Here is a 25,695-nt window from a genome sequence, read left to right on the forward strand (position 1 = left end):
TCTAGATCTGGAATATAAAGGTAAATTGTAATGCTTGGCAAATGTATGCACGGAGCTCCATGTAGCAGCTTCTAAAATGTCCTTGGTAGCCACCCCTCTTAAGAAGGCTGTGGAGGTGGCTGTGGCTCGTGGAATGAGGTCTAATGTTAGCTGGCACAGTTTTTCCATGAAAGGAGCAACAAAAACAAATGCAATTCCCTATCCATTTTGAAATTGTCTGTTTGGAAATTGCTTTTCCTTGTGTTCCAGCAGCATATGCTACCAACAGCTGGTCAGTTTTTCTGTAACCTTTAGTTCTGTCCAAGTAGTAGCGCAACTGTCTGTGTATGTCCAGGGTGTGCAGAAGTTTCTCCCTTTTGTTTTGTGGATTTGGAAAGAAGGTAGGCAAGTGAATAGCTTGGTTTAATGAAACCCTGGATACCACCTTTGGCATAAATGTAGGATTGGTTCTCAATGAAACTCTGTCCTGATGAAAAATAAGAAATGGCTGTACTGCCATAAGGGCTTGTAACTCGGATACTCTTCTTGCTGAGGTTATGGCCAGAGGGAAAGCAGTCTTCCAAGACAGGAACGGTAGTTCTGCAGATGCTGCTGGTTCAAAGGGAGGCAGTGTTAGTTTTTCCAACACGAAGTTAAGGTCCCAAGTAGGTAGGGGTGGTTTCCTTGGAGGATTGATGTTTTTGATTCCTCTTAGAAACTGTCTTAGGAGAGGATGAGAGAAGACAGGTGGATCAGTATTGTACTCTGCTGAAATTGCTGAAGCATGAATTTTAATGGAAGAGTAAGACAGACCATTGTGGAACATTTCTGCCAAGTATTCCAGGATATGTGCCATGTTCATCACTGTCGCATCTAGGCCCTTTGTGGTGTTCCAAATGTGAAATCTTTTCCATTTTGCTGAATATGCCTTTCTTGCGGAAGGCCATAATAATATCTTTCACTCTCTGGGATAGCTTATCCTGAGGAGGAGTCAAGGTATTTTCCAGGCTGTTAGTTGCAAGGTTTTCAGGTTGGAATGCAGAGTTTTGTAGTTGTGCTGTGTCAGTAGAAGTGGCCATAGAGGAAGAGGCCATGGTTTCGTGCGTGACATGCTCTTTAACAGTGGGTACCAGTGCTGTCTTGGCCAGTCCGGAGCTATCAGAATCACTTTTGGCTGCTCTGTCCTGATCTTCAGTAAAACCTTGGTCATTAATGGGAGAGGTGGAAATGCAAACACTGTTAAAAGTTCTCCAGCTGAAAGAGAGGGCGTCCACTTTCCATGCTTGTGGGTGGTATGTCCTTGAGCAGAATTTCTTCAGTTGATGATTGTGGGGGGAGGCAAAAAGATGCATGTCCAGCCTCCCCCATGATTGTGTTAGCTGTAGAAATATGTCCGGGTGCAGCATCCATTCGTGTGCATCCATGATATTTCTGCTTAAGCTGTGCGCCAGTATATCGTCTTTCCCTGGCACAAACTGGGATTGTAGCTGTATATTGAGCTTCAAGGAAAGTTCCCATAGATTCATTGCCAGCCTGCAAAGAGGATAGGAATGGGTGCCTGCTTGCTTGTTTATGTACCACATAACCGTGGTGTTGTCTGTCCTTATTAGCAGATGGCCTTGATGCAGAAAGGGTTTGAAGGCTTCGACTGCATGTATCACTGCCAGCATTTCCTTTTGGTTTATGTGCATGCGTAGCTCTTTTGTGACCATAGACCTTGAATGCATCTGCCCTCCGCTCCCCATCCGTGGTCTGAAGCGTCTGTTGTAATGGTTTGGCTGGCTATTGGTTTGCTGAAAGGCAGACCCCTGTTTGACTGGCTTGCTTGAGCCCACCACAGAAATTCCTTTTGAAGGCATGGAATGAGTGGTATCAAAGTTTCCAGGCTGTGACTGTGCCAAGTCCATAAACTCCTTAGGTACCATTGTAGTTTCCTCATATGTAGTCTTGCTTGCGGAATCAGAAGGATGCAAGAAGCCATGCAACCCAGGGCCTGCAGGATTTTCCTTGCAGTCAGCTGGGTTTGTCTTGTCAGATTTTTGAAGTAATCTGGTAGTTGACTTTGTTTTTCATCTGTGAGGAAGACCATTTGGGTGGTTGTATCTAGATTTGCACCCAGAAAAGTTATTCTTTGGGATGGAACAAGTCTTGATTTGTGAAAGTTGACTGTATATCCCAAGGCCTGAAGTAGGTGGATGGCATAATTCAAGTGTTTTACCAAAGTTTGTTGGCTGTCCGCTTGTATAAGGCAGTCGTCCAGATATGGGTATATTTGAATCCCCTGAAGTCTGCAGTGTGCCATTACTGATGCCAGGCATTTCGTGAATACTCTGGGCACAGTAGATAAGCCAAAGGGCAATGCTGAGAATTGATAATGCTCTGACCCTGCAAGAAATCTGAGGTGTCTTCTGCAACTTTGTCTGATAGGGACATGCAGGTATGCCTCCTTGAGGTCTAGAGTTACCAGTCAAGACCCCTTGCCCAGCATGGGAAGGACCTGCTGTAGAGTCAGCATTTTGAACTTTGGCACAATGAGAAAAGTATTCAGTGCGGACAAGTCGAGAATAGGCCTTCATTGTGTTTCTTTTCTTGAAACAAGGAATAGTCTGGAATAAAATCCTTGGCCTTGTTCTCAGAGAGGAACCTTTGAGAGAGGAACCTTTTCTATAACTTTCATTTGCATTAAGCTGGAAATTTGTTTCAAAGCCTCTGCCCTTTGATTCAGTGGCAGGTCTGGCATGCCTTTTCTTTTTGGTAATGTGTGGAAATGGAACCTGTATCCTTTGTCTATTATTTGTAGTGTCCATTTGTCCCTTGTAATACTGTGCCAATATTTTGAGAATAAAGAAAGCTTTCCACCCAAAGGTGCTTCCAATTGAGTCCTGGTTGGCGGTGTCAGTCAAGTCATTGAGCCTGCCCTTGTGCAGCAGTTGAAGGTCCTGCATTACCTCTCTGGTTGGGAGGTTGCCATTGACGTCCTCTGTAGGAGCCTCTAGCTTGCCCTCTACCTCTGGCACGCCTGTTCTTGCCTCTCTGAAACCTCTCTGTCTGGAAAGGACTAATTCTTGGAAGGCCAATTCCTGCTGAATCTTGGTGGTTGTACTTGGAGAAAATCTTTGACTGTACTGATTTAGCCTTTTCTTCAAATTTCTTTAGGACCTCCTGAGCCGTGGTGCCAAATTACTTTTGCTTTTCCAGTGGAGCATCCAGCAGCTTTGCTTTAACATGGTCTGGCAGAGATTGTTCCTTCAGCCAAGCATGCCTACGTATGACTGCGCCAGTCATAGCTGACCTACATGAAGCTTCCAATGCATTATAACCACATTGCAAGAAATGGTTGCTAACCTGTTGTGAGTTATGTACCAGATCCTGAAATGACTTGCGGTCTAGGGGGTCAGGTGAAGACAGTTTTTTATGCAATTCATCTAACAAATACTCTTGGTACTGTATCATATGAAATCGACAATTTAATGCCCTCATAGAAAGAGTAGCAGAAGTATACACTTTTTTACCCCATCTCTCTAAAGCTCTGGACTCCCTTTCAGAGGGGAGAGGATTTTTAGCAGTGGCAGTTGCATTTACGGCCCTGGGAAATAGTTTCTGGATCAGCAGAGTGGGCCTTGTAAAGGTAAAGATGCGAGTCTGGGACCCTGTAGTACCTATCGGGTTTGGCAGGAGCCGGAGGGAGAGAATCAGGGGTTGTGCTAGAGTCAGAGTACACATCATCAATGACATTCAAAACCGGAGGAATAGCTAAAGGTCTATGCTGAGGCAAATGTAAAAAGGTCCTTAATCTTTTCCTGGAATCAGAGAATTCCTGGCCCTGCCATTGGAAATGCTCTCTCACAGTGTGTAGTGTCTCCCCAAAGGAAAACTCTTCAGGAGGGGAGGCCGAGGAAATGGATTCCTCTGCATCAGAATCCTCGTAGGCCGAAAAAACCTCCTCCTGGTGGTCCGGGAGAGTACAGCCATCAGAGGCCTCATCTGAGGAGTGGGGATCAGAGGGCTCAACCCTGGGCCTTTTGTCTGGAGGAGGTTGAGAGCCCCTGTCCGGATGAGGTTGAGAGCCCCTAATTAAGGAGATAAAATCCTCTGCTAAGCTTAGAATCTGTGAACCAGTAGAGGGTCCCTGAGGAATAACCTTGGGAGGCAAAGCTTTTGAGAGTTTAGCAGCTTTAGCCCTGGAGAAAGCCTTAATGGACATGGATGCAGGAGGCCTAGCTGCACCACGTGCTGGTGTAGATTTGTCTAAAGGAATGGTGTCTGAAGGTTCCAGGACACCAGTTTCTGTTGGAAATTCAGTAACAGACTCAGCCGGGGCCTCCGGGACTGAGGTAGTCGGTTGGGAAGTACCAAGGACTCTGTTTCAGCCGAGACAGAGACACTCGCGGTAGGCCTGACCGTGGTTTCAGCCGAAACCGCGGCCCGCGTGTGTCGGTCCTTGCCCTTCCGTTTCTTAATTAAATATGAAGTCGGAGTCTCAGACGGCATCTTATACGAAAAACTAGCCCCAAAAAATTCCTCTGCAAACTCTGCCCGACGTCTAAGAGTGCGTCAGTTGAAGGAAGCACAGGCTGAACAGGCCGAGACGTCGTGGTCTGGGCCTAGGCAGGGAAGGCAGTAAGAGTGGAAATCCTTATGAGGTATTTGTTTCCCACAAGTTAAACATTTATTAACTTTATCTGACATCGGCTGAGGCAAGAAAGAGTCCCCAACAGGGTACTTAGCTTTATGAAGTCTTCGGTAGCTGAATTACAGGAGCTGGCCGACCGGCACTTGCGAACTGCTTCTGCTTCGGGCACCACGCGGCAAGAAAGACCGAGGAAGATGGCGTCGACTGAGGAAGATGGCGTCGGCTGATGCTTTTATACCCAGGCGCTCTGACGTCGGGGAAAGTGCGACATCAGCCGACGCCGGACCCAGACTTTGGAATCCGGCCGACCGAAGGGCTGCCTGAGGCAGGACAACCCATATGTGATGACTGCAGATGCATCCTTGAAGGACATCTGCAAGTGGTTAAACTGTTTTCAGGTGATCTAAGAATGTTGTTTGGTCTAGATAAATGTGCAAAGGCAACCTTTAAAGAAGGAAAGCTGCAGCACCAAGAAAACCATAAGTTTGGGACAGGCATGTGTTATAAAAGAACTTGAGCAAGAGGGAGTAAAAATATTTGGGAATTGAAGTATCAATGAAACATGAACAAAAGCGAATAAAACTTAGTAAGGAATATTTTAAAAGACTAATACTAAAAGCAGCACTGACATCTAGAAACAGAGTCCAAGCTATAAACCAGTTTGCTCTTCCTGTCTGAACTTAGTTTTGGAGTGATTGATTGCCCCCAAAAGGTGTTGGATAGTTTGGGGGGTGGGAAAGTACAGTTTTTTACCAACCATAAATGTAGATGTCCGACAGATATGCAACTGCAGTCCTTACATATGGGTTGTCCTGCCTCAGGCGGCCCTTCGGTCGGCCGGATTCCAAAGTCTGGGGGCTGATGTCGCCTCCTCCCCGACGTCAGAGCGGCTGGGGTATAAAAGCATCAGCAGACGCCATCTTCTTCAGTGTTTCTTGCCCCAGATGCCAGGTGCCCTCCAAGGAAGGCTAAATTTAGTGAATGGATAAAAAATTCCAGACATGCAAAACAGTAAAACAGATACACCATAACAGATATCCCCAGCTAATATGAAAAGGGGGGAGTGGACCCTAAAAAAGAGAATTACAGAGGGGTAGGAGGGAGGGAAAACCTGACTGCAGTTGCATATCTATTGGACATCTACATTTATGGTAGGTACAAAACTGTACTATGTCCTTCAAGAATGCAACCACAGTCCTTACATATGGGTTGAATACCATAGCCAAGCTGGCGGTGGTAGGATCTAAGATAAGGACGGTGTAGCTAAAATGCCCTGCAGGACTGCAGAAGCAAAGCCTGCTCGGGATCTGGAATATAAAGGCAGGTTGTAATGTTTGGAAAATGTATGCACGGAGCTCCATGTAGCAGCTTCTAGAATGTCCTTTGTAGCCACCCCTCTTAGAAAAGCTGTGGAGGTGGCTGTCGCTCTGGTGGAGTGTGGCCTGATATTGGCTGGCACACCTTTTCCATGGAAAGAGTAGCAGAATCTGATGCAGTTTCCAATCCATTTTGAAATTGTTTGTTTGGAAATTGCCTTTCCTTGTACTCCAGCAGCGTAAGCTACAAATAACTGGTCAGACTTTCTGTTGGCCTTTGTTCTGTCCAAGTAGAAGCGCAATTGCCTGTGTATGTCAAAAGTGTGCAGCAGCTTTTCTCCTTTATTTTGAGGATTGGGAAAGAAAGTAGGCAGGTGAATTGCTTAAAGAAACCCTGGATATCACTTTTGGCATGAATGAAGGATTGGTTCTTAAAGAGACTCTGTCCTGATGGAAAATGAGAAATGGAGGTACTGCCATGAGGGCATGTATTTCCGAAACTCTTCTTGCTGAAGTAATTGCCAACAGGAAAACTGTTTTCCAGGAGAGAAATTGCAATTCTGAAGATGCTGCTGGCTCAAAAGGAGGAAGAGTTAATTTTTCCAAGACGAAGTTGAGGTCCCATGCAGGCACTGGTGGTTTTCTTGGAGGTTTAATATTCTTTATCCCTCTTAGAAACTGTCTTAGCAAAGGATGTGAACACACAGGTGGATCACAGTTGTATTTTGCTGAAATTGCTGAAGCATGTATTTTTACGGAAGAATATGAAAGGCCATTGTGAAGCATTTCTGCCAAGTATTCTAGTATCTGTGGGATGCTCACTACTGATGCATCCTGACCCTTGCTGGCATTCCAGATGTTGAATCTTCCATTTGGCTGAATAAGTTTTTCTGGTGGAAGGTCTGCGTGCTTCCAGTAAGATCTCTTGAACTTTTTTGGAGAGAGAGATATGAGGAGAAGTCATGGAACTCTCCAAGCTGTCAGTTGCAATGTTTGCAGGTTGGGATGAACAGTCCTGTAATTGTGCTGAGTTATAAGCAGAGGCCATTGAGGCAGGTGCCACGGCTTGGTGCGAGTTATGCTCCTTAGTAATGGATACCAGTGCTCTCGGCCAGTCTGGAGCTATCAAAATGCCTTTCGGTTGTTCTGCTTTGATCTTCAGTAATACCTTGGTCATTAACGGTAGAGGTGGAAATGCATAGATTGTTAGAGAATTCCAGCTGAAGGAGAGAGCATCCATTCTCCAGGCTTGAGGATGGTGTGTCCTTGAGCAGAACTTCTTCAGATGATTGAGGTGTGAGGCAAATAGATCTATGTCCGGCCTTCCCCATGCATGAGTTATTTGTGAAAAAATGTCTGAATGCAACATCCATTCGTGCGGGTCCATAATGTTTCTGCTTAGACTGTCCGCCAGAACACTGTCCTTGCCTGGGACAAACTGGGATTGCAAGTGTATGTTCAGTTTCAGGGACTTTTCCCAAAGAGTCATTGTTAGTCTACAGAGGGGGTAAGAATGGGTACCTCCTTGCTTGTTTATGTACCACATAACAGTGGTGTTTGTCTGTCTTTATTAGCAGATGGCCTTGCTGAAGAAATTTTCCGAAGGCCTCGATTGCATGAATCACTGCCAACATCTCTTTTTGATTGATGTGCAGATGCAATTCTCGGGGTGTCCATTGCCCTTGAATGCATCTGCCCTCCATGTGCGCCCCCCATCCATGATCTGAGACGTCTGATGTAATGGTTTGGCTTGCTTGAGGTTTGTTGAAAGACATGCCTTTGTTTAGCTGGCTTGCTTGTGCCCACCACAAAAATTCCTTTTGTAGACATGGAATGAGTGGAATAATTGCTTCCAAGTTGTGGCTGTGCTGAGACCATAAACTTTTTAGGTACCATTGTAGTTTTCTCATGTGTAGTCTTGCCAGTGGAATCAGAAGAATGCAAGATGCCATGAAACCCAGGGCCTGCAGGATTTTCCTTGCAGTCATCTGGGTGTGCTTTGCTAGGCTTTTGAAGTAATCTGGTAATTGTTCTTGTTTTTCTTCTGTGAGGAAAGCCATTTGTGAGTTTGTCAGTTTTTGAAAATATAGATAATTTTCCGCCTAAAGGTGCTTCTCTCTGAGCTTTGGTCGGCGGTGTCAAAGTCAAGTCATTGTGATTGTCCCTGCGGAGCAGTAGAAGTTCCTGCGCCACTTCTCTGATTAGTTGGTTGCCATTGGCGGCCCCTGTAGGAGCCTCGGTATTGCCCTCTTCCTCGAGCACGCCTGTTTTTTCCCCTTTGGAACTTGTCAGTGTCGGGAAAGGACCAATTCTTCGAAGGCCAATTCCTACTGAACCTTGGTGGCTGAACCTGGAGGAAATCTTTGACTGTTTGTACTGATTTAGCCTTCTCCTCAATTGATTTCAACACACCCTGTGCATTAGCACCAAATAGCTTGTCTTTTTCCAGAGGTGCATCTAGAAGCTTTACTTTAACATGATCTGGTAATGTCTGTTCTTTCAACCAAGCATGTCTACGATGACCCCTGTCATAGCTGCCCTACATGAAGCTTCCAATGCATCATAACCACAGTGAAGAAAACGATTGCTAACCTGCTGAGTATTATGAACCAAATCCTGCAAGGCCTTTCTATCTAAAGGCTCAGGAGAGGCTAACTTTTTCTGCAAATCATCCATCAAGAAATCCTGATATTGAAACATATGAAAAAGGCAGTTAAGTGCCTTCATGGCAAGGGTGGATGAGGTATAAACTTTTTTACCCCACCTCTCCAGGGACCTAGATTCCCTGCCTGCGGGCAAAGGATTTTTGGCCGTGGAAGTGGCCACTCCTTTGGGCCCCTGAGAAATAGTTTTTAGATCAACAGAGTGGGCCTTAAAGAGATGTTTATGAGTTTCAGGAACCCTGTAATATCTGTCTGGCTTGACAGGAGCAGGAGGGAGAGAATCAGGATAACTACTGGAGTCTGAGAACACATCATCCAATACATCTAACACTGGGGGTATAGCTAAAGGCCTGTGCTGGGGTAACTTAAGGAAGGTCCGAAGCCTTTTCCTGTAGTCGGAGAAATCCTGGCCCTGCCACTGAAAAGCTCTCTCATGGAATGGGGAATTTCCCCGAAAGAAATATCCTCAGGAGGAGAGGCAGAGGGAATGGATTCATCAGCATCAGAATCCTCGTAGGCTGGGAAGGATTCTTCCTGGGAGTCTGAAAGGCCTGACTCACCAGAGGCTTCATCTGAGGAAAGGGTAACTGCCTGCTCAACCCTAGGCCTTTTGCTTGAAGGCGGCTGAGAACCTCTGTCTGGATGAGCCTGAGAGCCCCTAATTAAAGAAATTAGATATGCAGCTAAAGTCATGATCTGTTTATCAGAAGTGGGACCCTGTGAAAAAGATTTAGGAGGGTGTGACTTAGCCTGGCTGGCAGCCTTAGCACGTGTGTAGGCCTTGATAGACAGACACAGGAGGCCTAGCTGCCCCACGTGCTGGAGTAACTTTGTCCACCGGTATGGTGTCAGGCAAATCTTGGGCTTCGGTTTCAGGAGGAAAAAAAACCGGCACCGGGGTAGCCTCCGGGACCGAAGTGTGCGGTAAAGTGGTGTCGTCGGCCTGGAGCGGTAGAATTACCGCCTCCGAAGAGACCAATGCACTCGCGGTAGGCTTTAGCGTGGTGTCGGTGGAAGTCGCGGGCTGCGAATGTCGGTGCCGGTCCTTCCGTTTTTTGGAAATATGTGCTGTCAGTTGTTCCGACGGCATGATATTGGAGTAATTTTTCCCAAAAAAGTCTTCAGCAAATTCTGCCCGACGCCTAAGTGTGCGCTTATTAAAGCAAGCACAGGCAGCACAGGCCGAGACGTCGTGGTCTGGGCCGAGGCAGGGAAGGCAGTAAGAATGGAAGTCCTTATCAGGTATTTGTTTACCACAAGACAAGCAATTATTAACTTTTGCAGTTTTATCTGACATCGGCTGAGGCAAGAAAAGGTTCCCCAACGGGGTACTTAGCTTTTTGATGACTTTGGATCTGAAAACACAGGAGCTGGCCGACCGGCACTTGCGAACTGCTTCTGCTTCGGGCACCGCGCAGCAAGAAAGACTGAAGATGGCGTCGGCTGATGCTTTTATACCCCAGCCGCTCTAACGTCGGGGAGGAGTCGACATCAGCAGACGCCGGACCCAGACTTTGGAATCCGGCCGACCGAAGGGCCGCCTGAGGCAGGACAACCCATATGCAAGGACTGCAGTTGCATTCTTGAAGGACATCAAGGATGCTACATGTTCAAATGATTTATATAAAAAAAAAATCAGTGCATACCTAAGACTATATATTCCCTGTTTTGAAGGAGGTATGGGCCTCCATGAAATTGATTACATGTACAGATCTGCAAGAGTGCGACTGCATACATATCTGCTGACCTCAAGACCCAAATGTACTGAAAGCATTGAAACAGGACTAGAATAAGTCTAAGATGACTTCTCTGCTTAGTTTAACAAAAGCGTATCGGCATCAAGTGGGAACAGAACTCAAACCAGATGCAGATAAAAGTCAGGTAGCAAATGAATATGCCCAAAAAACAAAAGAAATACAGGGTGAAGTATCAGATGAGAAAGCAAGTGTGGGAAATGCATAAATATAGTTGCAAGTATAAAAAAAGCTCTTGAAGAACCTCATGTTGATCAGGATTGAACACAGGAATGGTTAAGGAGAGGTGAATTTAAACCAAAAGATGAAAGGTTAATATTGGCAGCCCAAGATAGTGGACTACATACACGCTTGGTCTACAAAGTCCACTGAACATGTGGGAGAAACAGAGAAATGCAGGTTTTGTAAAACAGAATTGGAAACAGTTGCACATCTTGCTGCTGGTTGTGATATACTAATGGCAGGACTGTATACTGAATGGCATAATAATGTGGCAAGACTTTCATTGGGAATTGTGCGCAAACATAATACTGAAGTAGCTGAAAAGCATTGAAAACAAACCACAAAGCCTCATAGAAAATTAATTTTATATCACATGGGATCATCCATTACCAACAGTTCATAAAACAGATACAAGAAAACAAGGCAGTAGTCCATGGAAAGACAAAAGTAGTACTGATTACTGAAGTCGCTACACCTAGTGACTACAATATCTTTCGTAGAGAGGGAGTCATAAAATACCAGGATTTGCAGGCAGAAACGAGGGTAACATGGAAAAAAGAAAAAGATACCCAGACAGTTCTAGTAGTAGTAGTAGGAGCAATGGGTCTTAGAAAAAAAGAATGTACAGTTGTACCTGTATGTTACAGACACATGCAACTCCATTGTGCATTGCAGTGGTCATTACTGGGCAGATAGCAGGTGCTGCAAAGACAATTTTGGCTAGCAAAGATTGAAACAGTACTAATTTCATGATCTTTAATCATACTTTGACTTAGCAATGGGGTCCATTCCAGTCAGGGTATTAGAAATCCAAAAGACTTGGAGAATTAAAAGTGGTCAAAATTTAATTCAGACTACTAAGCCAATCAAATAAATCTACTACACAGTCACTGTTAGCAATACTCAAAAAAGTCACCTAAGCAGAGTACTTACTTTGAAGTTGCCTTACAGAGGACTGATAGACCAAAGGACTGATAACTCAGTTTCCTATGGTAGAAAAGAACTGAAAAATATATCCAGCTCTATGGCATGGAGGGATAAGGCCCTGAATGCAACCCAGACTACCAGTATTCAAGTAACGTCTCAGGCGCTGGAAAAGTCAAGTGGAGAATGATGGGAATAAAGCAAATTAGGCCAAGTCACCCACCTGGGGGGGGGGGGGGGAGAGTAGTCATTCCCCAGTTGCAAACTGCTGGTGTACAAGGAGAGGCTTTCACAATAGTAACTGCCATAACTGGGTCAGATGTGGGCTTGATTCTCCCAATCTAGTAACAGCAGATTTGGAAGCTACTCCCTGCAGTGACATTTGAAGGGGGGGCGTCCTCACATTCATCCAGGGGCTAGGGCAAGAGAAACCTCCATATCCTGTGCCTCACATGACAATGGCTGCCAATTGGGATAGTGGCTGGTTATGTAGCTGTGATGCTGGGAAGTACAGATGTCGTAGCACAAAAAAGTCTGGAGAAGTAAGGCAGTACATCCACAGCAAAACAAAACTGCACCCCTTTTAATAGCAAACCAAGACACAGATGGGTCTAGACTCAAACATTTCCAGGAACACCTATTCCTCCTAGGAAGACCAACCACCTTTCTGACAAAATCTATGTCACCAAACAAGACAGCCTCAGGTGGAGAGAGAGGACCCCTCCCTTCATCAAAAATCTGTCTTCTGTGAAGGTTTACTGTGGGGAATCCAAGTGCCTCCTCTTGCATGACGACTTCTGAGGAACCTCTTCAGTGGGGTGCTCTGCAGAGGTGTCGGAAGCAGCAGGGACTACCCTGGTGGGAACTGCATGGAAGTGTCCCTGAGGTGCAATATGAACAGACTCAAGACACAGGATCTGCAGAGAGAACAGGTATTGGGTCTGAAGACACAAGAACAAACTCCTCGGTGATGAGAGAAAACCCTCTCCATCACTTCGAAGGCAGAAGGACCAGAAGAAACAAGGGACAATCCAACCAGAGCAGGTACTCTTGGTGCAGACTATCCAAGGTCCTCCCCAGCTCCCCACTCACAGAAAAGTCAATGCCGAGCTGTCCAATGCTGAATCTCTGAGGGGAAGCAATGGTTCCAAAAAACTTCTGAGTCTAAGCCAACTCCTCAGCTCAGAGAACCATCAATCCATGGAGTGGAAGATAAAAGTATCTTCAGATCAGACTGTTCAACTCTGATCCAAGGGCTCTGAAACTGCAGGTCAGATTGGAGAAGGAGCAATAACAGACTGAAATGACAGTTTAAGGCTCACAGATCCGATGGAGCTGAGCTGCCAAGACCCCCATCTGGATCCATGTTCTAAGGAATTATCATCCTATCCACCTCTTCCTCAAAAGACTTCGGGAGGACTTAACAGAGGAAATAGAAGGTGATCTGGAAGACTTAAGTGTCTCCTGAATGAAAGGAGACATCAGCCTCAGATACCGGGGAAAACCTTGGACTACGGAGCCAAGAAGACTTTGTAATAGCAAACGCTGAATCTGAAGACTTCTGATCTGAACTCCCTGAAATCTTCTGAGGTGGCTCAAAAGAAAGCACGGACTTCGGAGACAATGAATAGAGTGTTTTCAGTGCTCCCTGGACTTATGGAGGGGGAGGGTTGTTTGAATCCTTGATGTGGAAGTAACCAGATGAAGGAGCAGAAGTTTGAAGGAGGCCTTTTAGGATTTGTTTCTTCCATCACTTAGGGTCCTGGTATTACACACAGCACAGATGGACCAAGATGTGTCCCAAGTGTGTGGGCCTAGACACTATAAGCACTCCACGTGGGTATTAGAGTTGAGGATCTTATGCCCATAAAGAAGTACACTTTTTAAAACCAGTAGGCTTTTCAGCCATACTGTAAAGAACACCCAGCAGAAAGCCTGATAAATGTGAAAGGAAGGAAGAGTTATGTAAAAAAAATTTGTAGTCAAGGATGACAATTAGGGGGAGCAGAAAATAAGCAAGAGGGGCTGGAATTTATTGGAGAAATCTGGCAAAGAAACCAAAGTATTGGGAGCAAACTAGAGGGAAAGGTAAGAGTGGGAAGAGGCCAACAAAGTATTTTAACTGTAGGCTACAGACTGCCTTTTCTATCAGAGATTGATAAAAGTAGGCCAAGAAAGGGACACACTATGGTTGCGTTTTTCATTGAATCTAGAACAAAAGCTGTCATTAAAAAAGGGATGATTTGTAAGGCATATAGAATATTGTAGGAGATTGTAGGACAATGACAGGAACTTATCAGAGGAGGTCAGAAAAGTTTTGGAAGAGACTGGAAGCAACTGACAAGGAAACAATGGGATGACATACGTACGGCTCCCAAAATATGCACCGAAGTCTAGAAGATTAAGGATTTTTGCTCTGAAGTGTTCACATAGACATTTTTTCTATCCAAGCAGAGTCAAATAATTTTTCCTCGGGTAGATGCTAAATGTTGGCAGTCTGATGAGATAAAAAAGGGTAACTGGGAACATGTGTTTTGGTACTGTAATGAGTCGGCAGACTTAAAAAATTTCTTACAGAGTACTCAGTCAAAAATATTGAGTGAGCAAATAGGTGATAACCAAGACAATAATTTTTTTTTAGGAAATGGAAATCCAAGTCTGAATCGACTGTGTGACGTACTGAAGTAAAAGAGGTGCAAACTGAAGTGGGATCTTTATAAAAGGGTAGGAGAGAATTACATAGAAACAGAAATTGTGGTAAAAATACATGAACAACAATGTTTTGGAGGAGGAGTGAGGTTTAAGGGAAGGCTGTAATTGAGCAACTTGTGTAATGCTGGACTGACAGCTATACAAAAAATATATGTGACATACAAGGTTTATTAACTGGGAACATAATATAGTAAACATGCTTGCCTATATCTTAAGTGGCAATTCAATAAGTGTTAAAGACATTCTGCCAAACATTAGTACTGTAATACATTATACAGAAAAGCTAAGCCTAAAAGGAGATGAAGTGTTTTAATTACTTACGGAGGCATGTTCTCAATAATACTGCTCAGCAAGTAAAATCCTTGGTGGTCATTAGCTTTGGATGCAATCAGTTTCTGAAACACGCCCAACAAGCCAGGCTAAAACGTAAAAGAAAGCACTAAGACTAGGCACTAAAAATGTAACACGCTTTTCTTAGTTGTTAAATCATACTAATATACAAGATGCTCATATACAGGAAACACCACTTCATACCACTAACAGTTACATGGATGCTTGAAGCTTAAGCCAGAAATGTTTCAAGAACACGCAAGTAATTTAAAACTAAAGCATAAATATTACACACTATAAAACTGATTGCAGTCTTCGTGTACACTTTGGATTGTTTGCTTTACATGTGGAGCACACGTCTGTTACTACTGAAAACTGACAAGTCTGGTTCTTACCATATAAGTTGATTAGGTGACTCTCCATGGTGGGTTAGCAACTGAGTTTATCCCTACTTCCACATTTGGCATTTTGATCTCAAATGATCCAATAATTAGGGGATACAGGTCTTAACACATACAATTAGAAAGCCATATCTAATCCTAGGCCTCAACCCACGAGTATGTCCATCAACTAAACATTTCCTGTAGATTAAGAAAACAGACCCAATATTAGTACTATTACTAAGACTAAACAAGCATGCACTTACCTAATGGGAACTTGGTCTGGCAGTTAACAGAGGAATAAGGCTATGAGCTGTAAACGATGTTAGTGTCAGTAGAAAGGACATCCATGGCAGGATAGGTGGATAAAAGGAGATTTGCCTGCTGTGTTGGATGCAGAAGCAAACAAATGCACTACTACACCACCACTGAAAAATGTACTGATCCACTGTTCAAGTTCAGTGACCATTCACGAGGTAAAATTACTCACCTGTTCAGTATATCTGCTACGAAGAGACTCCTCAAAAATGTAATCAAGCCTTTGTTCTGGAAAGCCTATTCAACTTGTGTCCTGTCTGCACAGGGAGTATTGGAACAAGCCCCCCTCTTACATTAACATACCAGAGAGGTGACAAACTAATAGTACCATTTTGTGACTTCAAGCAGGTGAAGAAGCAGGGCTGAAAACAAGCAAGGCCTTCATTCCAAAGCAATGTTAAGGCAGCCTTCTGACTACAGGTCCTACACCCTGTATACCTGGAAGTAACTTCCCTACTCCAGTGTACAAGTAGCCACAGTCAGTCACCTCTGGACAGGCAGCTAGGAACAGTTTTTAAATTAGAGGAATTTATTCACTAAGGTAGGCGTTTCCTGCAGACCTGAGAAAATTTGTGCCTGTATGGAATAAGTTTCTCTGTCCCCACTGAAGTCTAAGCATTAAATGAAGCACCTTCATGTACGTCATTGCAGTGATTACCATGACAACTGTCACTGAGCACAGTAATATCAGGCATTCTAAGATGGTGTTTTGAGAGATTTTTAGGGTTTGGGCCCACCATCTATTTCCTGAAGCTTCTCCTAACGTAGATATGCCTGACATACTGTTATCTAAACAATCTATGATTATGAAGCAATTAAAGGGCTCCACTTGAGAGTTTAATAAAGTTAACCATGAACTTCAAGGAATGGGAGGCTTTGGGAGAAAGCTCCTTGTACTGGGGGGGAAGTAAACTCATGAGGGGTTTCAGACAAATAAGGAGGAAAGCACTCTGGTCTTGGAAAAGGCACCATTACCATTACTTTTGTGAAAACTCTGGATGCTGCTGCTAAGATGAAGTGTGTTTAGTTACATATGATGCCTGGCTCATATCTAAACGCAAAGGAACTCCCTGGCCAGTTTTAACCTAATGTTCAAAGATGCAACTTGGAGACCCAGATGACTTATCCAATCTCAATGAAAATGCTACAAAAAGATTGAAGGATGACCATGCACAAAGACTAATGAACATGAAGTTTGCTCTGCTACAGATATTTTTTTTTTTTTTTAATGAGGCACTGAACAGTTAGGCTTGTTTAGACTTCGCAATGAGGGTTATGGTGGAAGTCCTTGGCAATTATTCTTGTTTACTCTTCTGTGGTGGTGATTAACTATAGGAAGCAGGGAGAGAGAAATGCCATCAGGGCACACCTCCAAAAGGGTGGTCATTCCAGGAGGTATGCAAGCTGAGACTTCACTAAGGAGGAGCCCTGCCTTTCAAATCAGTAGCCTTGCTGCAACCTGGAAGGAGGAGAATCTTCGCTCCTTGTAAAGTAATTCTACTGGCTTCCAGGGGTCCTGGCTGAACCACTTTTCACAAACTCCCCCTGCATTCCATTAAAGGTATATTCAGGTGCATGGAACCAGACACCCAGAGCAGAACGGTGTTTAAGATGTCCATTTCTGGGCCTAGCAACAAAGAACATATGGCAAAAGTCAAACTCTGAATTGCAGTAAGGGCAACTTCCTTGGCTTTAAGAAGCAATACTTTTAGCAATGTGCATGCAACAGCCAGGTCTGGTGATGGACCTTTCTGCCCTCAAGAAATGTAGCCAGGAGTGATGGCGTATGGTAATGCAGCTTTCCACTATCCTCTCAGCCTTGTGAGTGGAGTTGCTGCTATCCTAACCAAACAGCTGCTTAAAGGAGAACCGCACCCACACTCAAAAAACATTTCATCACTGTTTGGAGTTTCTTACATTTTACCACCACTCTGGGACTATTTACAGTTTTCAAATATTTTTATACATAATTTCTGAGTTACCACATGGGGTCAAGCATCTTGAAGTGATCAACTATTTAGTCTGACTAGGTATCCCACAATGCAGTACCTCTCCATAAAAAAATGAGATCACGCAGGCCTCTCTTCTTAAAGCTCCTGTCACTGCATTGATTTAACATGCATACATTGTTGCCTTTCAGTCAGTTAATTTTAACATTTCATGTAGTTCAATGACTACTTAAAACACTAACAGTGCAAATCCCACAAAACGGCCTTTCAAAGTGCTTTTTACTGCTGCTTTTTAGAATGGCTAAATTGCAATCTTTTGTGAAGCCTGAGTTGTACTACTTCGACTCCTCTCCCATCCCCCTTCACATCTAACTTCTCTAGCTGTCAAAGCTCTAAGGGTAATATGAGCTGTTACCTACTGTGATTGACAGCTCACAGCAGGAGACTTGACTCGTACTGTTCTTCTTTGTTCTAGCCTTGACTTTCTGTATGGGTAGGGGAAAGACCACGGAGCTGTAGCATCATAGCATGGGTGGGTTTTTAAAATGGTCATGGTGCCGTCAGTTTGGAGATGGAATCGGCAAGAAAACTAGCTGTATTCACTGGCCTTGATGACATCAATGAATATGGAGACTGCAGCAAGCTTTTCCAGGCCAAGATAAAAGTTTTTTGAAAGTGAAACCACCACAGTACAGTAAGATACTGTTCTAGTGGAGAGAAACAGTTGATTTTAAGCCATTTTAAATGCTGTGTTGTTGTTTATTCATAGCAGGGACTGTAAATAGGGAGAGAAAGGACATAGAAGTTGCGCATTAAAAATAGAATCACAATGTCCTTTAATGAGAGCAGTGAAGGCCGATGTCTTGAAAGACTGATGGACCTTAACACCTTGTCCACTGTCTGCTACATTTTATCAAGTCTTGTTTAAAATACTGCAAAGGTATGTTATGTAGCTCAATGCCCTTACATTAAAGATGCAGGAAACACAAGGATGACGGACCTGTCCAGAGCCTGATTCCTTATCTACATGGCTGAAAGATGGAGAATGGTGATCATTGAGGGGAGGCCTCATTCCCCAATGAAACTTTATACCCTGCTTGGAGCTTCTGCTCATAAGTTATAACCCTTGGAAATAAGGACGGGAAATTCCTACCTTCCCACCTTACTTCCTTCAAAATGGCAGCCATGGTGCCTGCATGCTCTAAAGCACAGATTGCCACACCACCCAAAATGCTAATCAGAAGCGATGCTGCTCAAGCAAACTTATGTACTGTTTTGTTGGGCTTCTGCAGTGTCCCAATGGCCATTCACCCATTTTCTACAATCTTGAAACTGTGTATAAAGTTAGGGTCCTCCAGAGAGCTTAGGGAGAAATCTTCCTCTCTCTACTCAGAGGTAGGCTAGATCTTGACAACATACTGACTCAACTATGACCCTAGGGTTTTTGTCTACTGGTTTAGACAATCTAAAACTGACAAATCTGGAGCTATTCTTGATCTCCAACTATGCAGCACAGCCAAGATTGAAGCCTAGGGGGAACTATTGGAGTAAAGTGGTATAGGGGGTTGGACATATCAAATGGGATCTTGGGAGGGCAGGACTGATGTGCACTGCTGGAAGGACGCCACATCTTTCTGGAACTACATCAGTTTAGATGGTTCCTGTTGAGGCATCTATGTTGCAGTATCAACTGAAAAGGATGGTAGCGGTTAACCAAGCATCAGATAAACTTTAACCCAAGCAGACAGGCCAACACAAGGAATCCAGGTAATGAAGGTGAAGAAACAGACAGGAGCAAACACCTGACGAGTGGCGTGGCTAGGTTAAAATAGGTGGAACAGACTAAGTAGACATACTAAGAATGCGGCCAACATTGGAGGGGTGACCTACTTTGTGGCAGGCATCAGGACTGACACTAAAGAAAACACTAAGGTTAGGTGCCAACAAACTAGGTCAGCAGCCAGTAACAGAGGCAGACATGCAAGGAGGGACCAGTGAGACATCTAGGAGATATTACTCCAGCTTTAACTGTTGCATCAAATTATTACAATAGACACAGTCTGACAACAGTTGCCACTGATGGGGAGAAAACCTGCAACGAGTCTGGGGAGAAAAAGGCTGACTAGGCAATCAGCACTGCATCAGAGAAACTTTTTGCCCACATTAAAAGTTTGCATTTTAAATTTCAAACTTGATTTCAGAGTAGCGTACCACACATACGTTTTCCTGTTCTATGCCATTTAGATATATGGCTCTCCCCCCTAATTTCTTTTGAAGGAAGACTGATTCATATAATGAAGCTCATACTACTCAAACTAGGCATTCCTGGCTCCTTGGGAAGCCCCCCACCGATTGTTCTAATTTTTCACCAATGGCCTTGTACACTGACTCCAGGTAGGATCAATAAATGCTTAAGCCTTCTATCAAACTGAGTCTACAAAACAAGTACGTGTGAATTTGCTTCCAACAGGCACAATTATCTGTTGGGGAGCCCATAACTATATTGGCTAGAACCACATTAAAAGTCATGACTGAAGGGGGAGATTCTTCACTGGCCAGTGGAGATGCAGAAACCATTTTAAAGGGTTGTTTAACCAGATGCTGGACTGCAGACCTGCCCCTCACAGCATCATGATTAGCATGCCCAAAGCTGTACAATTCAGTGCACATTTGCAAGCTCAATCTAGTCACAGATCAGCTCAGTAAAAATCACAGTGAGAATGGCACTCCACTGGAGACAACATCTATGTTTATCTATACTTTGAGCTCATACAGACCGTGTGCTGCGGTCTTTTATATGGTCTGATCAAATACAGATTAAAACCTTAACAGATGAGATCAAATCTCCAAAATGGAAGGGAATATACTTGGCTAACCTATCCAACATTTTACAATTTGATACATTTTAAATATTGACCATCTACTTGCTTAGTTGGTAGTTGGTAGCAAAAACAACACAACAACAGAATGCAGACATGATGAATGCTGAAATGCTTCATATATGCATATATGAATAACATGACATGAAATTTTTTTTTCTGATAACATAAAAAAAAGGTCCTATATTTCGTTGCTTCTCAGAAGGATCATCCACGGGAAACCTAAAATATTCAAACTACTTTCAAATGAAACAATTTCTGTAGTCAATCTCTCTAAAGGAAAAAACAGAGACTGCCCAGGCTCCACAATACATGTGCCTGACCAGAAGTGCGCCAAGTCAAATAAGTAACATGGCACCAGAGGCAATGAAACTTAAGTTTGCAGGAGGCTAGGTTCTAGTTTCTGATCATTCTCCTTAGGAGTTCACTTGCATAAGGACTGGTTCCACAAGACTTCTAAACTGCAAAATAATGGTACAGAAAAATGGTACCTGGCAAGGAATATGATCTCCATGGCTTCCGCCTCACTCTAAACCTCCAAGACTGCTTAGACACAAGAGATGGCCTGGGGAGATTTAGTCCTTGGCCTTGACTGCAACCAGAGGGTTTCACCCAGTGACTCAAATAACTGCTTCACAAAATCAAGCAGGGTGACATGTTCTGGATAAGCTGCAGCTATGGGCAGTATTTGTATCCAGCATACAAACCCCAAGGTGATTGAATGTCCCCCCTCTCATGGGGCTCATCGTCCACAAAAAGGAAAATCAGGAAATAAAAGTGTGTGCCTTGATAAACACCATCTCCACGGCAGTGGGACCACATTTTGCACTCACACAAAGGTCAGTTTGCTTTCTTGTACTTTGCATTACTTTATTGCCTATTTTGTATATTGTGATTTGTTTTCTTTACACTGTTTTACTTTTACTGTTTACTGTTCCCAAACATAAAACTACTGTTCAATCTCAGCCTTACTACAGGATATGTACCCAAAGAGTGGCGTACAGCAACAGTGGTCCCTTCTCCACAAAGGTGGTGCCTCAACGGATCCTGGAAACTATCGCCCCATAAGCCTGACTAGCTTGGTCTGCAAAGCTATGGAAAGGATCATCATGGACCTCATAAATAAAGATATTGGGGACCTACAGACACTGGATCCTACCCAGTTCAGCTTTAAGGGCAGATCCTGCCTCTTAAACCTGGTTGATTTCTTTGAAACAGTCACCAAGGCCATTGACTAGGGGAAGGTGGTCCACACAGCCTACCTGGACCTCACAAAAGCCTTCGATACAATACCCCACTCTGGCATTATAGATAAGCTCACCAGCTTAAATATAACCCCCTATGTCACTAGATGGGTTGCAAAGTGGCTCAAGGACAGAACCGACATGGTTAGAATTGCTGGAGCCATGTCAGACTCCAAACCAGTTACAAGTGGCGTCCCGCAAGGCTCAGTCCTGGGACCTCTCGTTCGGTATACATTTCTCGGAGGTACAGGCCAACACGGAAGGACTGTGGCTGACCAAGTTCACAGATGACTGCAAACTGGGCGCCATAATCGACTCTCCAGCTGACACAAGCATCCTCCAAAAGGGCCTCATAGAAACAGACAACTGGTGCCAGAGCCATGGCCTCAAGCTAAACGCCAAAAAGTGTATAGTCATCCCCTTTGCCAAAAACAAAGTGCCCACAAATTACCACATAGGTGGTAATCCATTAAGTACTGAAAGTAATTGGGGACCTGGGGCCCAAGTTGACAGCAATCTCTCATTTGACAACCACGTGGCCAAAGTGGTTAGAAAAACATTTTATATAGCCCACCTAATCATGAAGGGATTCACATCTAGATCAGGGGAGGTCATCGTGCCTCTTTACTCATCCCTCATCAGGCCCATAATTGAGTACAATGCCCCTTTTGGGATGTACCTTACCAGACACCTGCAGCAACTGGAAAGACCCCAAAAGTACCTCACCAAGAGGATCAAAGGGCTCAAACAGATGCCATATGCTGCCCGGTTAAAGAAACTCCAGCTCTACTCAGTGGCATACCGCCTGCTCAGAGGCGATCTGTGCCTAACGTATAAAGCCATATCCAACCCAGAATTAATGGACATGCTGCACCTCAGAAAATCCAAATCCCATCGAGCTACGAGCTCGAGACTTGAACTTCAGCACTGAAATAAACAGGACATGCTGGAGGGACAGATTCATAACCCAGAGGCTCCCTTCACTCTGGAATAAAATCCCAGTCCAGGTTAGGCAGAGTCCCTCATTGACCCTCTTCAAGAGGAATCTTGATGAGTGGATGGGAGATCGTAGGTTTACCCCGGGTACACTTCTGTGGCACTGTTAGACAGAGGCACAGTATACTAACCTCGAAAAATGGCATAGCAAAATTAATTTAAAATAGGTGGCGAAAGCCAAACACTCTGGCTAGGCTTATAAATGCCCTAGGGCAGATAGCCTAGTATGAACATATGAACCTATGAACTTGTATTCTGCTTCTAATTGCTTATTAAAAACTAGAGAGAGACCACAGCTGTCTCAGAGTCTCAATTTTTTAAATAAATTTTACCACTCTTCCACAGTGTTGCTGTTGTGTTCTTAGTGTCTAATTGCCTGCCCTTATGTTAATTTGGCCACATACCTTCTTCCCTCTCCTCTTTCACAGGCTGTTGGGAGCAAACACATTTTGTGAAATCACTCCCCTTCAACTATTACTGGCCATCCCACTGTATTCCATACAGCCACAATACAAAAATACCCACTCCCTTTCAATCCATCTTTCTCTTAAAATTAGTGGCTCTGTACTTAAACAGCTAAAGTTTAACTTACTCCCTTGTTCACATCTGATTTAGTGCACACTGCAGTGCTTATGATACTAATACATTTTCTCCATCTTACCTTTAAAATCTGCAACATCTATTGCAAGCCAACCAATCACCGAAGAGCCCACATTCTGCCTCTCAGTAGTTATCTTGGGATTAAGTGCTTCCATCTTCTCCGGGTGAGAGGAGTACAGGGACATTTATTTCCTGGAGAGTGCTGATCACCAGAAGGCCTAATAACTACTTCATAGATGACCGCTTGGAATTTGTGCTTATATTCCACTCTTACTGAAAGAAGCAGAGTGCATTGAATCCTGACTGCTTCTGGTTGGGCAGTGGCTGCCTGATGTTCCTGAGTGGTCTGGTTGCTATTCAAGGCATCAACCAAAAAAAGGCTACAAAGCCTACAGACTTTTGTATCATCTGGGACAAGACTGTGGATCACTTCTCATCATGGGACTGGCACTATGCTTTGCTTCTGGTGAGAGAAACAAAGGAGCATTTTACCCCAGCAGAGTGAAGCTGTGATTAGACCATTACTAGTAGTAGCCATTCATGCAACTCCTCTCTTTTCTTCATTCTTTTTAAGTAGTGCTTAATTTCCTTCTTGCTTCAGAATCTCTCTCCAAGTACTTCATCCTTAAATTTTCAGGATCTACATAATAGTTTCCACTAAAGTGTTTGGCAGTACCCTATACAAAACAGTGAGATTTTTCCTGTAAAAGCACAACTGAAATTTCTCTAATACCTGGTTGCACACAAGACAACTAGTTTGCAGTGACAAGCACTGTCCCTCCAGTTGCAAACTGGATACTCCTGTCATTGCTTTATATTCTCATTACAACTGTCTAATCAAAAAAGGGTTTGTTGCCATGGATATGAACTTTCCCACTACCTCCATTACCAGCTTGGTAGACATAAGCATCCTGAGGCAATGCAGAAATTGTCTCGTTTCCTGACAACCAGTTAATTCTCAAATAAACTGATATGGTATGCGACATGTATTTACAGAATGTCACTGGAGGCAAAGCTCTCATAAAAATACTCCCATTGTCAATAAGGTCGCCAGTAGTACACGCTGTAACCATGACACACAAATCAAAGCAGACATACAGACCCACATACTCTGAGGCACTTAAATGTAACCTTCCTAAATCACAAAAAACTCCTAGATGAAGTATGCAACAAATACCCTCAGCAGCCCCAGATGCACCCTTTCAAAACATCCACATTGACAGAGCCGCATCTCATGGAGTCTCTAACTTCTAAGCCCATAAGGTAAGCCACCACACAATCCAACATTCTGGTCACTGGAAACTTCATTGAGAGATGCACTGATGTCCCATTCACCAGGCTGAGCAAGGAGAAAAAGTCACGGTCAGTTGCTTATCGGGGGGCAAGATCCACTACATTACATTCGCACTCGGGTCACTGGACCACAAGTATCAATATGACTCAGTCCATGTGGGAGTAAATGACCCGACACAACCCCCACCCCCGCAAACTATATGAAGAGACATCATGGAGCTCTTGGAATGTGTCTCATGCTGGTATGAGCCTAGCATTCAACAGCATTTTACCTCCTCCAAGGATGATGCCACAGTACGAACAAATAACTGACTAATTGGCTTAGTTTCTGGTATCATTCTAAGAGGGTCCAATATTTGTCAGCATGGAAAGAAATGGTCAGACCATGCCACTTTGACAGGGATGATCTACACCTCTCCCCACTAGGCTTCCAAATATTAGCCAAAACACTGTCTTCCCCATAGTGCCTTTTTTAGGTAATGCCAAACTGAAAGTACTTCCGACTTCGCAAATCAAACTAAGAAAATCTAAGGTATTACTGCTCAATGCTAGGAGTCTAAACAGAAACCTCTAACTCCTTAGACGCTCTCTTCACCCTAGAGAATCTGGATGTCTGTGCAGTCAGTGAGACATGGTTCAACGATGTGGAGAGCACATCAACAGTGCAAAGTTATAATGCCTTCCACACATTTAGACCAGCTACTACAAAAGACAGGAACTGAAGGTGGAGATGTCTCGATTTACATAAAAAACCCTCAAGGTTGGTCAAATAGAAGAAAGGACTGGAGCTGCTCCATGTTCAAATCACAATGGCAAAATCCAAAACCACTTCCTTGCAAGCTACAAGTCCTCCTCTATGACTCAGGAAACCTATACCATGTATTTAAACTTACTAGAAATGCTCACCATCCAACCTAATACCATATTCATGAGCAGCTAACTACCCCCCACTATTAAATGGAAATCCTATAGGACACCAAATATACAGGCACAGAGATAACTGGATTTTGTAAACACAAACTGCCTGGATCACACTGTCAATATACCAACCAGGGGTGCAGCCATACTGGCTCTGGTACACACTAACATGGGAGAATGCTGCACCCCCCGACTTTAAAGTCGTCCCTGGTAAGGGCAGACCACAAAATGACCTCCTTTGAAGTAAAAAGGAAACCTGGACCCCCAGCTAAACCTGGAATATTCAGGAAGTACTATAAGGCTAACTTCCTGCTATTAAGTGATAACCTGGAAAAATTTCAAGCCCCCATAAACCCTGAGAACACTACTACCTATGTAGAGCTGTTCACAGAAACCCTGTACAAGCATGTTAATAGCTGTACAGAGGCAGTTGTACCGACTAGGAAGCAGTACAGAATTAAATCAAGAATAGGCCACCCTGGTGGAATCACAAAATCAATAGGCTATATAACAGAAGGAAGAATACCACGGCAAAAATTAGGAGGTGTAGCACCCAGCAGGGTAAAAGCACACAAACTAAACATA

At 43.9% G+C, this 25,695-nt stretch overlaps 1 protein-coding gene across 1 annotated transcript in view; it reads right to left on the reverse strand.

Moving 5' to 3' along the window:
* The window catches only part of CSE1L (chromosome segregation 1 like), a 1,337,268-nt gene that overhangs the window by 549,738 nt on the left and 761,835 nt on the right, over positions 1–25,695 (reverse strand). The window contains exon 18 of the mRNA XM_044088970.1: positions 14,525–14,622. Coding sequence (XP_043944905.1) covers positions 14,525–14,622 — 98 coding nt within the window. The remainder of the gene's footprint in view (positions 1–14,524; positions 14,623–25,695) is intronic.

This window comes from Protopterus annectens, chromosome 12.part0 (assembly GCF_019279795.1).
Source record: "Protopterus annectens isolate FY-2018-M chromosome 12.part0, PAN1.0, whole genome shotgun sequence".
Lineage (NCBI taxonomy): Eukaryota > Metazoa > Chordata > Ceratodontiformes > Protopteridae > Protopterus > Protopterus annectens.